This window comes from Salvelinus sp. IW2-2015, linkage group LG9 (genome assembly GCF_002910315.2).
Source record: "Salvelinus sp. IW2-2015 linkage group LG9, ASM291031v2, whole genome shotgun sequence".
NCBI lineage: Eukaryota > Metazoa > Chordata > Actinopteri > Salmoniformes > Salmonidae > Salvelinus > Salvelinus sp. IW2-2015.
The window spans coordinates 15,149,191-15,166,367 of NC_036849.1; the positions used below are offsets into that span (position 1 = coordinate 15,149,191).

At 41.9% G+C, this 17,177-nt stretch overlaps 1 protein-coding gene across 1 annotated transcript in view; it reads right to left on the reverse strand.

Moving 5' to 3' along the window:
• The window catches only part of syne2b (spectrin repeat containing, nuclear envelope 2b), a 138,237-nt gene that overhangs the window by 38,505 nt on the left and 82,555 nt on the right, over positions 1-17,177 (reverse strand). Inside the window, 12 exon segments of the mRNA XM_023994407.2 lie at positions 4,246-4,377; positions 5,524-5,697; positions 5,893-6,093; positions 6,546-6,665; positions 7,012-7,113; positions 7,645-7,839; positions 8,002-8,157; positions 8,404-8,538; positions 8,671-8,782; positions 15,043-15,158; positions 15,308-15,436; positions 15,897-16,100. Coding sequence (XP_023850175.2) covers positions 4,246-4,377; positions 5,524-5,697; positions 5,893-6,093; positions 6,546-6,665; positions 7,012-7,113; positions 7,645-7,839; positions 8,002-8,157; positions 8,404-8,538; positions 8,671-8,782; positions 15,043-15,158; positions 15,308-15,436; positions 15,897-16,100 — 1,776 coding nt within the window.

A 17,177-nucleotide genomic window follows, 5' to 3' on the forward strand; every position in this document is an offset into this window, starting at 1 on the left:
AACATCTCAAGACATCAGTCAGGAAGTTAAAATTGGTCGCAAATGGGTCTTCCAAATGGGCAATGACCCCAAGCATACTTCCAAAGTTGTGGCAAAATGGCTTAAGGACAACAAAGTCAAGGTATTGGAGTGGCCATCACAAAGCCCTGTGGGCAGAACTGAAAAAGTGTGTGCGAGCAAGGAGGCATACAAACCTGACTCAATTACACCAGCTCTGTCAGGAGGAATGGGCCAACATTCACCCAACTTATTGTGGGAAGCTTGTGGAAGGCTACCCGAAACGTTTGACCCAAGTTAAACAATTTAAAGCCAATGCTACCAAATACTAATTGAGTGTATGTAAACTTCTGACCCACTGGGAATGTGATGAAAGAAATAAAAGCTGAAATAAATCATTTTCTCTACTATTATTCTGACATTTCACATTCTTAAAATAAAGTGGTGATCCTAACTGACCTAAAACAGGGAATTTTTACTAGGATTAAATGTCAGGAATTGTGAAAAACTGAGTTTAAATGTATTTGGCTAAAGTGTATGTAAACTGTACTCTGAGCTGAAATAAAACCCAACACACAAGGGGACATTTATTGTAGAAAATTATTATATTTCTTTTGCAAATTACTATGAATTAACAGACTTATTTCCTAAAACTTGTCAATACTAAACATCATGTTAAGGTGTGGGACATTCATTGGACCGGAGAGCCGAACTGCTTAAACAGAGTGAAACCTACAACGAGTTGAGATCCCAGCTACGCAGGCTAAACCTGAGATGCAGCTTCATCCACCGAGCAAAAATTTATTTTGATCTTCCACAACACAATACACACGTTTTCCACGGCCAGGGAGGCTCAAGACTTCTTGGAGAAGCACATCAAACCCAACACAGAAGGGGACAAGCCGACAGATGGAATCCCACGACTGGCTCATTATTCAGGTATGCTATCCATGCACAATCTGCAGCCTATCGCTATGATGCTGCCCTCAGCATAAGTCAATGATAAGAACACCCCTCATGTTTGGGTACAAGGAACAATATTACTATTATTTCTGAGCATTGAACTTGTTATAATTATATTGCCTATAGTCCAGGACATTTACACAATGATGACACCATGCCAATTAATGATCAATGGACAATATATGGATCCTACAGCTATCCTATTTTTGACTGTTTGGGCATTAGGCTTCCATATCTGTCATACCTTATTTCTGTTTTTCATTGACGTTCTTTTTTCTTCATTACCCACCCTTACATGTGTTAAGGGTGGGTAAATGGCACATGTGTTTTTCTGTTTCTCATTATAAAAATGAAATTTCAATCAGTCTTGGAGGTGTGTTTCCTGACCAATTCCGTGTTTGGAATGGATCACGTAATTTCATTATACGCCGATGATATCATACTTTATCTAGACAATGTATCTCAATCCCTCCAAATAGCTTGAAAAGATCATAGACAAATTCAGCTCCATCTCAAGTTATAAAATAAATCGAACCAAATCTTCCCTACTGCCTCTCAAGACCCTGATGGAGGACTCCATCTCTACTAATGGAATCCCAATCATTTCCCATTTTAAATATTTGGGAATAGATATATTTCCTTCCTTAGATAAAACTATTGCCCGGAACTTTAACAGAACGCTCAAATGAATTAAATCTAACCTAAGTAGATGGACTATTATCCCAGTTTAACCGGCAGAATATCTATTGTCAAAATGAATATTTCGCCATGGCTGAATTTCTGTAGTTAAATTCTTCCCTTGTTTCCCCCTTCTGACTATTGGGATAAAATTCATAGTTCGGTTTCAAAATGTATATGGCAAGGTAAGCGAGCCCGGATAAAATTAACAAACTTGCAAAGAGGGAAGAAGTAGGTGGACTATCCGTACCAAACTTTAAATTTTATTTCTCGATAACTACTGTGATTATTATTATTTGACCATGCTGGTCATCTATGAACATTTGAACATCTTGGCCATGTTCTGTTATAATCTCCACCCGGCACAGCCAGAAGAGGACTGGCCACCCCTCATAGCCTGGTTCCTCTCTAGGTTTCTTCCTAGGTTTTGGCCTTTCATGGGAGTTTTTCCTAGCCACCGTGCTTCTACACCTGCATTGCTTCGGGGGTTTTAGGCTGGGTTTCTGTACAGCACTTTGAGATATCAGCTGATGTACGAAGGGCTATATAAATAAATTTGATTTGATTTGATTTCCAAGCACTAGCATTCATCCCATCCTAAATTGGTTTAGACATGATTCTTCCGTCCGCTGGCTGAGTATAGAGAGAAATATGGTGTCTCCTACTGGACTGGAAGAGGTGGCCTTTACTGATAGATCCCTTAAACAATGCAAACTACGCTTTGCTCCTATTATTGCTCACACAATTTCTATTTGGCGCAAAACTGAAAAACAATGTAAGTGGGAATCAAAATGGCATGCCAATACTCCAATATTTCACAATAATGCCGTGTGATCTTGAGGGCAGCATTTTGCATCCCCCCAATGGTCCAAATGGGGAATCCCTATCCTTGCCGATATCATGGACAGTAATGGTTTGAGAACATTCCTAGATTTAAAAGACACACACACATTCCAGGCAACTCCCTGGGGAAACCCAACTACCGAACCATCCAATGATAGGATTTATAAATAATAGTGCTGAGCTCTTAACCGAAATCTCTGTTATTTTGGGGTATTTAAACAACTAATTCACAAACGTCGGTGCAATTATTTGAATTCCATTTTGTTCCGTTTCTTTTCTGTGAGCTCAATGTGCGTGAGGGGATATCATGAGGGGATATCATGAGGGGATATCATGAGGGGATATCATGAGGGGATATAGATTGTGAAGGGATATAGAGAGCAGCTGTTGCTTCGCGAGGTGTCTCTACCTGAAAATACATGATCAAAGTGATTGATATAGTAGTTGGTATTCAGTCATAAAAGTATGCCTTATTTACTTTGAAGAAATACAAAATAGTGATTTTGTCAGACAGCATTGGCAGCAGCTCTAGAGATGAGATGATGACTTGGAATTAAATAATAAAGTCATCATATAAAACAAATGTAATATGCACAACAAGTAAAGTAAAGTAATGTGAATAAATAATGGTTAATAAGTGATAAGCAGTAATGGGCAGTCTCTACCATCATCAGACTTGTATTAATTGTTTTATTCTGTGTTGTTACAGATTTCAACCGAAATAATCAAAATAATTTTGAAATAATCGAACCGAAACTGAACCGACCTCAAAAAGCACTAATTACTCAGCACTAATAAATACAGTATCTCGGGCTCCCGAGTGGCGCAGCGGTCTAAGGCACTGCATCTCCGTGCTAGAGGCGTCACTACAGACACCCTAGTTCGATTCCAGGCTGTATCATAACTGGCTGTGATTGGGAGTCCCATAGGGTGGTGCACAATTGGCCCAGTGTCGTCCGGGTTTGGCCGGTGTAGGCCGTCATTGAAAATAAGAATTTGTTCTTAACTGACTTGCCTAGTTAAATAAAGGTACAATTAAAAAAATATATATATATAAACAACTTTTGGAAAGCTTATATTCCGAGCTAGCCAGTAAAAAGTATGGTCCATAGATCTAAGATAGAGATATGGGGGGGTGGGGACTGACAACCAACCTGTGTTGCTAGGCGGGGTGGAAAACATGGGGGTGAGTGGGTTAGATGGAGACAAAGCACATAAAAATAAAAGAACAAATAAAATAAAAGAACATAGACTGATAACACATCAAAGGTAGAGAACATCCAGTGCTTCCATTAATGCCTGCTCTGTATTTAAGAAACATAATTGGAGGTAGAGCGCAGCGGGCACGAGTACATAGAATGTCCAATGGGTTCCAAATGAGTGGAAAAAAACTTGTGCACCACCATCACAGAGTATGTACAAAAAGGGTTCTTCAGCTGTCCCCATAGGAGAGACCCTTTTGGTTCCATGTAGAACTCTTTTTGGTTCCAGATATAACCCTTTTGGGTTCCATGTAGAACCCTCTGTAGAAAGGGTTCTACATGGAACCCAAAAGGGTTCTACCTGGAACCAAAACGGGTTAATCAAAGGGTTCTCCAATGGGGACAGACGAAAAACCCTTAAAGGTTCCAAACAGCAAAAACAAATTCAAAGAGTGAACAGAGAATGTACCGAACTGTGATCAGCGTTCATTCTTTTGATAAATAACACATTTTTAATGTTTTATTTTCTATTAATAAGACTTTAAAGCACATGGAGTGCTACCTGATAGACAGAGAGTGTCTCGCAAATCTGTGCCACTGAGTCCTTCTCCAGGTGCATCTTGGACAGGTCAGCTTCCATATCCCTAAGCAGGGTGTCCAGACTGGTACTTTCCTCCTCCCACTGTGTCCATATCTACAACCAAACCAACAACAACAATTTAACACAACTGCACATAACACAACACACATTTTTCAATACACCACCTCAAACAGTCATACCAGCACACCTCAATATGAGTCCATATCTAGCTTTAACAAAGCCAATGTTTCCTGTGCTGTGTCTACCATAGAAATCCTATTCAATTACTAGAGGGGCTATGTCATAAACCTTCAAAGTTCCAGAATGGGGTAAAAATGGCAGCCATATCGGTCAGGGAGAAATCCAAACCAGTCTAATTGGAATGAATGGCAGTAGAAGCATAGTCCTGATTTTACTTGTGCAGGAAAATAAAAGTAAGGCATGTGTTATATAACAAATAGTGTTATAGAATTATTATCAATGTAAAATATTGTCATATCATTATCAATACAGTTTATATGGGTTTTATAGCAATTGTCTCTATAAATAGCCTCTGAAATATATGTAAACAGACCATAAAATGTCATGTCTACATTCATGTCATGTCTACAGTCATAAAATCAACTGATTTCAGCCAGTGTATGGCTGTGAATTGACTGCATTGTTTGAATGGTTTGAATGGCAGTTCATTTGAAACATTTATGGAATCATTCCTCTAAAACTGTCTGGCTAGCTAGCGAAAAATACAGTACAGATAAATTCTTCAAATTCATTATTTTACACAATATCTTATCATAGCACAGGCAAACCCTGGTTGACCCACTCCCTGACCAAAATGGCTGACCTTTATCCCATCATTTATCCCATCCTTGTTCGGGCGGCGTTCGGCGTCACCGGTCATCATCTTCTAGCCATCGTCGATCCACTTTTCATTTCCATTTGTTTTGTCTTGTTTTCCTATACACCTGGTTTCCATTTCCCTCATTATTTGTTGTGTATTTAACCCTCTGTTCCCCCCATCTCTTTGTGTGGAATTGTTTGTTGTAAGTCTTGTGCACATGTTACTGGTGCGCATCGGGTTTTGTACCCATATTCTGTTGTATTTTTATGCCGTTGGTTTTTGGATTAAACTGCTCCGGCTACTACCTAGTTTTTCTCTCCTGCGTCTGACTTCCCTGCCACCAGTTACGCACCCCTTTACAATCATAAGAAGGCTCATGTCCATTCTAGTATTCTAATTCCTAATTCTATGGTGCCTACCTGTAATATCCGCTGCATCGTGGTGCCTCTCTCCAGGGCCTGCTGCTGCAGTTGGGTCACCCTCTCCTGGAGGCCCCTCATCACTCCCTCCCACCTCTGGAGGTTGCTCTCTGAGACTCTCGTGGATAGGTGCTGCAGGGTCCCCAGGTGGATCCCCAGGAACTGGAAGAACTTCTGTCAAATCCATAAGAACCATAGCAGGAAGAAGGAACAATAGCATCACTGCAGGCTGTTTCAATACCAACGATTACACAAGAAGTCATCTCTTGGTTTCTATGGTGGCTGAATAAAAACTGAATCCAAGGTAGCTATCTAATCGCACTTCATAGGATCAGTACACAATGGAGGACCTGAATGGTGTGCGCTCACCGAATGTGTGCTAAGGCAGTCCTGTAGCTCAGTCCTGGTGTGGAGCTCCAGACCAGGCCTCTGTGAGAGACGCTCTGAGCCCAGGGTGACCAGCACTTCCAGGCCATGTAGCAGCCTCTCAAACTGCTGCTGGAGATCCACACTGGCCCTCAGCTCCTCACGTCTGGCCCCCACAGAGCCCAACACATTTTCCAGCACAACCTAAACACACATTATAAACATTATATCCACATGCAGTAAGTGTACATGATAACACACATGGTCATACATAACCACAAGCTCAGAACTGATATCTTCATCATTATGTATGGGGTCACGGTTTCAGCATTCAAATTGATGGTACCAATCACTCCCACTGAATGTGTTCATTACTCGGATTCCATTGAGCAAGGCTTTGTTTTAACGGAATGTAGTTCCAAAGATTAGTCGGACAGCAGTCCTTCTGAGTCAAATAAAAATAAATAAAACAGGGAGAGGTTGAAAGTAAGGTCAGCTCTATTCCAAATAATTTAACTGAGATGACTTATTTCATTGGGTAATATAATAGACTAAGGTCATATCATGGAGTCTCAGCATGGTCCATGTAGTACAGTACATATAAATGTGTTCATAAATGTGTTCAGATGTAGGTGTTATACAGGACTATACTGCACCTCCAGCTTGTAGGCCTCCTCTATGAGTGTGGAGGGCAGACCCTGTCTCTCTGCCCTCTCCTGCAGGGAGGACACCTGGCTGGACTGGAGCTGCAGCTCTCCCTGGACCTGCACCACAGCCTAAACACACACAATGCAAATACACAGGTTAAACAGCCCACACCCTCAGCTGATCCCTCAGACCCATCCATCAGATGTTTACCAAATCAGTGGAGGGGTGCCTGCTTTGTTGTTTTTTTAAATGGATATTGCCCCTTCAAAGGTGATCACTAAATATAATGGTCATTTAATGACAGTTTGTGGATGGTTCATCCAGATGAGAACATCTTTAAGTCGGACATGAATTAATGGCTTAGCTGTAAGCTATCCACATAGAAGGATTTATAGTAGACCCAACTGTAACTATTTATCATGGATAGATTTACTAATGACTATTAATGGCTACATATGAATGAGTTTACAGTACCTGTAGCTGCTTGCAAGTGTCTTGAGGGACAGCTTCGTTAGTCATTTGTTGTACGGCCAACTTATTAGCAAGAAGGGCTGCATGCAACTCTTTTAAGAGTGTCTGTTGAGTTAGACCAACACAAAGTACAGTATACCAAAACAATTACTGCACAGTGCAACAAATACATATTTTATGCTGTGTTACATATCCTTACAGTAAGTCAAAACATTATAAACTGTACAGTTTTAAGTGAGACAAGGCGATGTTAAGTTAAGAGATCATTTCAAAACCCTATCCACCAAGTAAACACAATCTAAACATCTAACAAGACAGACTAAAATCCACCATATGGTAATACAACATACTGATGTGCACTGTATCGAAACTGTAATGCAGAAGGCCAGTTGTTGTTATAAATGTTATATTATAAACTGGGTGGTTCGAGCCTTGAATGCTCATTGACTGAAAGCTGTGGTATATCAGATGGTATACCACGGGTATGACAATACATTTATTTCTACTCTTCTAATTACATTGGTAACCAGTTTATCATAACAATAAGGCACCTCGGGGGTTTGTGGCATATGGCCAATATACCACAACCCCTTAATTCCTTAAATACACTACAGGGAGTGCAGTGGTGGTTCTGACCTGGTGATGGCCTGTCTTCTCCAGTTGGGCCTGCAGCTGCTTCTCTCTGGCAGCCAGGCTGCTCTGGACCACAGGCAGGAGTTTACCCAGGTGATCCACACACAGATTACCTCCACCTGACCCCAGAACACCAATTACCTCTGACCCCTGGGAGGTCAGCTCACCACCCAGGGTCACCAGCTCTGCTGCCAGAGTCTGCAAACAAAGATTAAACACATAGACACACATAGTCAATAGTCTCATTCAACTGACTGAACTCTGCACTGAACACGCGTCAAACTTGGAATCAAATAAAACCAAACCATATGGTTTAAAGTACTTTGGTGGGGATTGAGTGTACTTTAGTGTTGACCCTACCTCGAGCTGCATCAGCTGGAGCTGTGTGTCCTCATGTGATTTCCCTGAGGGGGACTGCAGGAGGCGGGTCAGAGAGGACAGAGATAGGCCCACCTCACATAGCACCTCAAACAGACCCTCATCCAGCCTCTGATGAACCTCCTCGTCCGGCACAGACTGGAAAAACAAGCCATAGAAACATCAAATATAGAGAGTGATCATTAAAACCAACATGGAGAAAGTGACAACCCTAAAAGAAAACTGATTTTAAAGAATACTTTGTCTGACTATTTTTCTCACATGGAATTTAATCTCTTCTCCGGTGACACCCTTTTCCCAATTCCATGAAAACAGTGATATGTTAATGAGCCATGATGTCTTGAGACTGACTTGAATTCTACACCCACAGATCAGTTCCCTCACCTGAGTCACCACCTCACTGGCAGTCTGGCCCAGCTCTCGCAGCCGACATATGTGTGTCTGCATGTTCTGAAAGCTGTGGGAGTCAATGAGACTACTGGCTGATCCATTGCTCTGACTCACAGATGAGTCTGTCCCCTTTAAAGTGAAAGAAAGAACTCACGTACAGTATGACCCCATTTGAACTCCACATTTACACAAACACACATACCCACTATGGAACACTACACACTTGGAAATGTGTGTCATTTAAGAGTGGGAGCTGCTTACATCAGAAGGACCTTGCTGTGCAGTCTCCTCCAAGGCCAGAAGCTGGTTGTGAAGGTGTGTCCACTTCCTTTGGACCCCTGCCTCCCCCCCTCCTTCAGGTTCAACAGGAACTCTAAGGAATGAGTTGCAGTTCAGCCTGGTCTCATAGACTGAAATCCGAGACACTCATGACTATGATATGTTACATTTGGTATGGTTCCAAAAAAAAGCAAGGCGGGTGGTTGGTTGGTCGGGGTGGATGGATGGGCGTACGCCGCGAACATCTAGCAACCCAAAGGTTGCATGTTTGAATCTCATCAGGGACAATTTTAGCTAATTATCAACTTTTCAACTACTTACTACTTTTTAGCTACTTTGCAACTACTTATCATGTTAGCTATCCCTTCCCCTAACCTTAACCTTAATCCTTTTAGCTAACTCTTCCCTTCCCCTAACCTTAATCATTTTAGCTAACTCTTCCCTTCCCCTAACCTTAACCTTAATCCTTTTAGCTAACTCTTCCCTTCCCCTAACCTTAATCATTTTAGCTAACTCTTCCCTTAACCCTAACCTTAATCCGCTTTTAGCTAAACTCTTCCCTTCCCTAACCTTAATCCTTTTAGCTAACTCTTCCCTTAACCCTAACCTTAATCCTTTTAGCTAACTCTTCCCTTAACCCTAACCTTAATCCTTTTAGCTAACTCTTCCCTCTCCTCCTAACCCTTAATCTTCTTAGCTAACTTCTTCCCTTAACCCTAACCTTAATCCTTTTAGCTAACTCTTCCCTCCCCTAACCTTAATCATTTTAGCTAACTCTTCCCTTCCCCAACCTTAATCCTTTTAGCTAACTCTTCCCTAACCCTAACCTTAATCCTTTTAGCTAACTCTTCCCTAACCCCTAACCTTAATCCTTTTAGCTAACTCTTCCCTCCCTAACCTTAATCCTTTTAGCTAACTCTTCCCTTAACCTAACCTTAATCCTTTTAGCTAACCCTTCCCTTCCCCTAACCTTAATCCTTTCGCTAACTCTTCCCCTAACCCTAACCTTAATCCTTTTAGCTAACTCTTCCCTTCCCCTAACCTTAATCCTTTTAGCTAACTCTTCCCTTAACCCTAACCTTAATCCTTTTAGCTAACTCTTCCCTTAACCCTAACCTTAATCCTTTTAGCTAACTCTTCCCTTCCCCTAACCTTAATCCTTTTAGCTAACTCTTCCCTTAACCCTAACCTTAATCCTTTTAGCTAACTCTTCCCCTAACCTTAACCTTAATCCTTTTAGCTAACTCTTCCCTTAACCCTTTTAGCTAACTCTTCCCTTAACCCTAAACCTTAATCCTTTTAGCTAACTCTTCCCTAACCCTAACCTTAATCCTTTTAGCTAACTCTTCCCTTAACCCTAACCTTAATCCTTTTAGCTAACTCTTCCTTAACCCTAACCTTAATCCTTTTAGCTAACTCTTCCCTCTTAACCCTAACCTTAATCCTTTTAGCTAACCCTTCCCCTAACCCTTTATTCTAACTCCTAACCTTAACCCCTAGCCAACGTAGAATTGGAATACGTAACATATCATACGTTTTTAAAATTCATAACATATTGTACATTTTGCAAATTTGTAACATATTATACGTTTTTAAAATGTGTAACATATCATACGAATTGTAATTCATAACATATCATACGAAATGGATGATGGACATCCACAAATTAATACATACCATACAAAACGTAACATATCATGCTAAATGGAGTGTTTGAGATTGGCGTACATAATAATACGAAATGCTTTGACACCAAATTGTGCAGTTAGATGGTTGTCAGAACCACACACAGCCTTGGAGAACTCCACTGAGAACACAATCATAATAATTTCTATATAGCTGACATTTTTAGTCTCTGAGAAGAAATGAAGGTCCATCTAAATGAATCTCTCCCACTCTCACTGAAGAGAAGCACAGAGAAATGAAAATGTAACAGACAAACAAAGTAATTACTTCTAACTCTGTGCCATGCTGTGTTTTTTTACTCTGACAATAGCAAAGATCACATTGTAAAAGGATTATTTGGGGAAGGGCTGATTCTATTTCAAGAACATGATTATGATTATGGAACATTGAAGCTTGGAGGTTGAAGGTTGAAGCTCAGATAGAGGGAGGCCAATACAAGAAACAAGATGGCGACCGGCAAGTTCGGCATGGTGGCAGCACTTTTACTTTATGTGTTTGTTTTAAATGTTACTGGAAATAATTGCATCTGCTATTTAGATGAAAGAATAATAAATTCTCAGCAGCTTCTCAGTCATGCAAACACTTTGCAGGAAGGAAGGAATGTTATATACCAAACTTTCATAGCACCTTGGCACAAACCAAAACGATCATTGAAATCCAGTCTGAAATCGCAAATTAATGGTGGAGATCTTTAAATAACTCTATGCCTTCTCTTATCGGGTGATATCCATCAATGCCCTGGACCTCACTTTATCACCAACCCCATCAAACGGCCTATGCACCCATGCTCCTCTTGCGAACGGTGGATAAGGAGTAACAACAAAGCTTTGGAATGTCTGGAATGCGCTCGGTGGATTCATTTAAAATGCAACGACTCTAGTTTTGGACATGGGTTTAATGAAGCTTACTGTTGCTGTCGGTGTGCTGTACCCACGGGGTGTATGAGCACTGAAGGTGGAGTGGGACCAGAGGACTTATTGAGGGTGGAGAGTGCACCGGAGGAGGGGGGGTCCACAGCGGAGGCAACCAGAGGCGAGTGACGGGGGACATGGTGGTGAGGATGATGGAGTGGCACCTGGGGAGGGGTGCTCCATGGCGACAGAGAGGCCACCGGAGGCAGGGCAGTGGGAAGATGGCAGCGCAGTGCGAGGCGAGTTACAAGTGGATCGGGAATTCAATGAGGCCTTTGGGAAGAAGGGCTTACATTTTGTGCACTTAAACGTCCGAAGCCTACTACCGAAGTTCGATGAGATACGCCTGCTGGTTTGCAAATCAGAGGTGGGTGTCTTATGTTTTACTGAGACATGGTTGGATTCATCTGTTTGTGACTCAGACATTGAGATAGGTAATTACTCTGTTGTCAGGAAGGATCGGAATCGGAACGGTGGGGGAATATGTGCGTTTGTAAGATCAGACATTGCTTTTAACGTCAGATCAGATTTAAACGCGATCTGGAGATTGTCCGGCTGGATATCTGCCTTCCCAAAACCAAGCCGATTTTGTTGGGGGTGTGTTATAGGCCGCCCAAGCAGAATGCATTCTATGAAGGTCTTGAAATGTTGTTGTCAAACTGTAATGATTCGCTGTTGAAGGAAATAATTTTGTTAGGGGATTTCAATACTGATGTCTGCAAAAAGAATAGCCCAACCCACAATGTATTTATGCACTTTTGTAGATCACTTTTATAGATCACTTGCTCTGACCCAAATGATAAAAGATCCCACCAGGATATGTGAAACACTGCAAAGTACAATCGACTTAATATTGGTGTCTGATAAATCTAAAATATCGCAGAGTGGAGCAATAGTCTATGGAATCAGTGATCATTTTATTACATTTTGCACAAGGAGGATTTTTAAAGATATATTTAAGTGTCACAAAACCATTAGAATCAGAGGACTCAAAAAATACTGTGTAGAAAAGTTTAGGCAGGAAGTGGGTAAAATTGACTGGTCACCTGTGCTAGATAGTGTAGGGGTAGACAGTGCCTGGGAAGCCTTTAAATGTAGATTCCTTGATGTGGTGAATGTGATGGCTCCCATTAGACGGGTCAGGGTAAAGCAGAGATCTAGCCCTTGGTTTAATCATGAGATTCTAGAATCTATCCAAGCAAGGAATAAGGCCTTTAAGAAATTTAAGAACTCTCAAGAGCAGCATGATTTTGTCCTACTTGTAAGTCGCTCTGGATAAGAGCGTCTGCTAAATGACTTAAATGTAAATGTAAATGTCCTATATAAAAGTCACAGAAATGAAGCACAGAGCAGGATGGATGAAGCTAAGAGGGGTTACTTTGCTGAGAAAATAATTGAAAACAAAAATGACCCTAAAAAGCTTTGGAAATCATTTAAGGAACTAGGCTGTAGTAGTACTACCAAAAACAAACTAAACAGTATTGGACTGAACATCAAAGGGGAGATGGTATATGAAAAAGCAGAGGTTGCCAATGAATTCAACTCTTTTTTTACTTCTGTTGCCAGCAAGCTGGTTAGCAAGCTGCCCACCAGTTCTGGTTTGTATGGAAGCAACCAAGTCAAGAAGTATTATGTAGAGTTAGGGGTTCAGCCAAACTCTTTTTATTTTGCAAAGGTAGCAACAGCCAAAATAGTCAGTATGCTGGCAGAGCTTAAATGCTCCAAAGCCACAGGCCTGGATAATATTCCTGCAAGGTTTCTAATCTGTCTCTTATACACATCTAGATGTGTATAAGAGACAGGGTAGCAACAGCCAAAATAGTCAGTATGCTGGCAGAGCTTAAATGCTCCAAAGCCACAGGCCTGGATAATATTCCTGCAAGGTTTCTAATAGATTCTGCTGAGCAAACTGGCCCTTGTATTATGCATATTGTTAATCTCTCTCTTGAACAAGGCACCTTTCCCAGGGACATGAAACAAGCTAAAGTTATACCTCTGTATAAGGAGATAAAGTCTGACCCTGGGAATTATAGGCCTGTATCTATCCTCTGTGTAACATCAAAGATCCTGGAGAGAATTGTACATGAGCAAATGTATGAATATGTTAACAAACAGGGTCTAATGTATGATTTTCAGTTGGGTTTTAGAAAAACATACTCCACTGATTCATGTCTACTTTACTTGACTGACTTCATCAGGAAAGAGATTGATGAGGGAAATCKGTGTGKAATGGTACTGCTTGACCTACAGAAGGCCTTTGATACAGTTAAYCACTGTCTCCTAATCTYCAAACTGRAGGCACTGGGGTTAAGMAGTATCCCTCTAGGCTGGGTAAAGTCCTATTTATCAGGAAGGGAGCAAGTAGTAGAGGTTAATGGTTCACTGTCTCAGGCAAAACCAATGAGTTGTGGCGTTCCGCAGGGGAGCGTGCTTGGGCCTCTGCTGTTTTTATTGTATATTATTGATATGAAAGATGCTTGTTCTTGCCGTCTTTTTCTTTATGCGGATGACTCTACATTTCTGGTGTCTTACAAAAGTAAAACAATTTTGGAGAGCATACTTAGCACAGAGCTTACTAACATTAGCAAATGGCTTGGAGATAATAAGCTATCTCTGCACTTAGGGAAAACTGAAGCAATTATTTTTGGATCCAGACCTAAATTGTGTAGGTTGTCTGAAATCAGAGTGGATTTAGGTAGTGAGGTGCTGACTACTAAAACCTCTGTTAGCTACTTGGGATGTATCCTTGATGGAAGCTTGGGAGGTGTGAGCATGGCCAATAAGGTGCTAGGGAAGGTTAATGCCAGGACTAAGTTTTTGGCTAGAAAGTCCAAGCTGCTTGATAAGGACTCCATGAAAGTGCTAGCTACTGCCCTCATTCAATGCCATTTTGACTATGCTAGTACTTCCTGGTTTAGGGGCTTATCTAAACTTATGAAGGGGAAGCTCCAGATAGCCCAGAATAAGTTGATCAGGGTAGTATTGAAGGTGAGTCCACGTACTCACATAGGCAGGAGCTGCTTTCAGGAACTAAACTGGGTGCCTGTTGAGGCTAGGGTGCCCCAGATTAGACTAGGTTTGGTTTACAGGAGTATTTATGGTCCTGCGCCCAGATATTTAAGTGATTACTTTCCTTGTGTTAGGGATGCACACAATCACAGCACCAGATCAGGTGTTGCTGATGTGTGCTTATACAGGTTCAGGAGTAATGCTGGGAAAGGTACTTTCTTGTATACTGGAGCCTCAGAATGGAATGAGTTGCCTCTGCCTATAAAAACAACGTCCTCTCTGGACAGCTTTAAAAATAAAGTAAAAATATGTTTGATGTCCTCTGTGCCCATATGAATAACCCCTATGATGTAACTTGAATGATGAGATAGATGTTCTTCTTTTATGTTTTTGTTGTATTATTTCACTGCCATACTGTGTTCGATCTTGTATCTTGTATCTTGTCTCAAGAGGACCACAATGGAAATAAGTCCCAGACTTTATTGTGTGTTATCCTCGATGATTTTATTCATGTGCATGTATGGCTTTTAAGTTTTATGTGTGCTTGTTTTTTTTAAATGGTCGAATTAATAAACTAAACTAAACTACATTTGTAGAGAATGTGGACAACCACAACTACTCAATCCCCTTCTACCGTGTGAAGGAAAAATACCATCAAAAGATGATTGTCTAAAAATTGTGTATAGCATTGTTATAGATTTATTCTAGCTCCAAAGCCTACAGACTGGAGCACTAAGGGGATCAGTACCGTGTGGATGGCTGAGGTTGATCCTTTTGGGCCTGGCTGTGGAGACGACCTCTACTCCCCTGCTGGGCGATAGCCTTGGTCAGGCCTCTCTGCTCACTCAGCTCCTGCTCCAATTCCTGCATGGGGTCAATAATAACAGCCACGACTAGCATACACTGTACTTATAATTCTTCACTGGGCTATCATATGTGAATTTGTCAATACAATTAAAGTCCAATAAATAGCCAACCACACTCGCCGTTCAGACATGTTTTGGACAGTTTACCTTCTGCTGTTGAAAGCTGGTCTGTCTAAAGAGTTTGCTCTTGGAGGAAGAGAGAATCTCCTGGACACTGGCGCTACGCTGCAGTCTTCCCTCTAGAGGGGGCTTTCTGGGTGATGACGGTGACGGCACCTTCAGAGGATGGAAAGAACAAGGATGACGGCAAGAGAGAGAGGTCTGTTGTTTATTATAAAATATTCACAGTCGTGACTTGGAACATAATGCGCAGTCTCAGGATGTATTACTCATCAACATTACAAGGCTTGTTTGTGGGTTTTCGTCAACCGGCGGGTTTTACACCCCTTGTTGAAAGAAAAACTTGAGAAAGTGGCACAGGAACTAAAGCATTAGGAAGTGCTAATGATCTCTCTTTGACATTTCACTTTAACAACAGCTGTTTGTTTATCTGGAAGCTTGGTAACATTGTCATGGAGAGAATACCAAATAGACAAAACACCTACTCCACTGTCATCAGCAGACAGCTCTTTTGCAGACGTTCAGTGAGTGTGTGTGCGTGTATGTGTGTGTGCACGCATGTGTGTTAATGTGTGCACATCCGCGTGTGTGCACGTGGCTCTCTGTTTGGATGTACCTGCTCCTCTGTATGTGTGCTGGTGTGCATCTGCTCATGGCTCTGTCTCTCCTGCAACAACAGCTGGAATGTGACCAGGCTGGTCTTGAGCAGCTCCAGTTTGGAGGAGAGGGCCTCAGCCTCCTGGTGGGACCCTGCTGAGCCCTCCTGCTGCTCCAGGACAGACAGACTGGCTACCTTCTGCTCTATCTCCAGGAACATCTCCTACACACACACACACACACACACACACACACACACACACACACACACACACACCACAGCTCCTCACACCAAATTGCCTCATTTTAGTACCTAATTCTCACGAAGAACAACAAAGGGAAGTGGACCGAGACACCTGCAGCAGCGTGAGAGCTATGTCATCAGAAACAGTGTCCTGGGAGAGTAAGTAGAGCACAATCCCATTCACACTGGTTAATCCCTAAGGGTGTGAACCTGAGCACACAGACTCTCTCCATGGATCAACTATATCTAGGGAATAGGGTATACACTATACACTGTACAGTAGACTCATACTATGAATACAGTATATTTTCCTGCTGCCACCTCGCTCTCCAACCAGGGTGCATGCAAAACCCTGATGAAGGCTAAGGAACTAAACGTGTTGGTTTTATCAATAAATAATGTTTTTTTATCAACTCCCACTGTCCTCCAAGAATTGCTGATGCTCCTTTAATGTGTCACTTTTAATAGGTTGACCACATCACCTGCCAGAGTATACTAGGTTTGACTGACCCACATCACCTGCCAGAGTGTACTAGGTTTGACTGACCCACATCACCTGCCAGAGTATATAGGTTTGACTGACCCACATCACCTGCCAGAGTGTACTAAGTTTGACTGACCACAATCACCTGCAAGAGTGTACTAGGTTTGACTGACCCACATCACCTGCAGAGTGTACTAGGTTTGACTGACCCACATCACCTGCCAGAGTGTACTAGGTTTGACTGACTACATCACCTGCCAGAGTGTACTAGGTTTGACTGACCTACATCACCTGCCAGAGTGTACTAGGTTTGACTGACACACATCACCTGTCAGAGTGTACTAGGTTTGACTGACCCACATCACCTGCCAGAGTGTACTAGGTTTGACTGACTCACATCACCTGCCAGAGTGTACTAGGTTTGACTGACCCACATACTGCCAGAGTGTACTAGGTTTGAGACCCACATCACCTGCCAGAGTGTACTAGGTTTGACTGACCTACACACCTGCCAGAGTGTACTAAGTTTGACTGACCACATCACCTGCCAGAGTGTACTAGGTTGACTGACC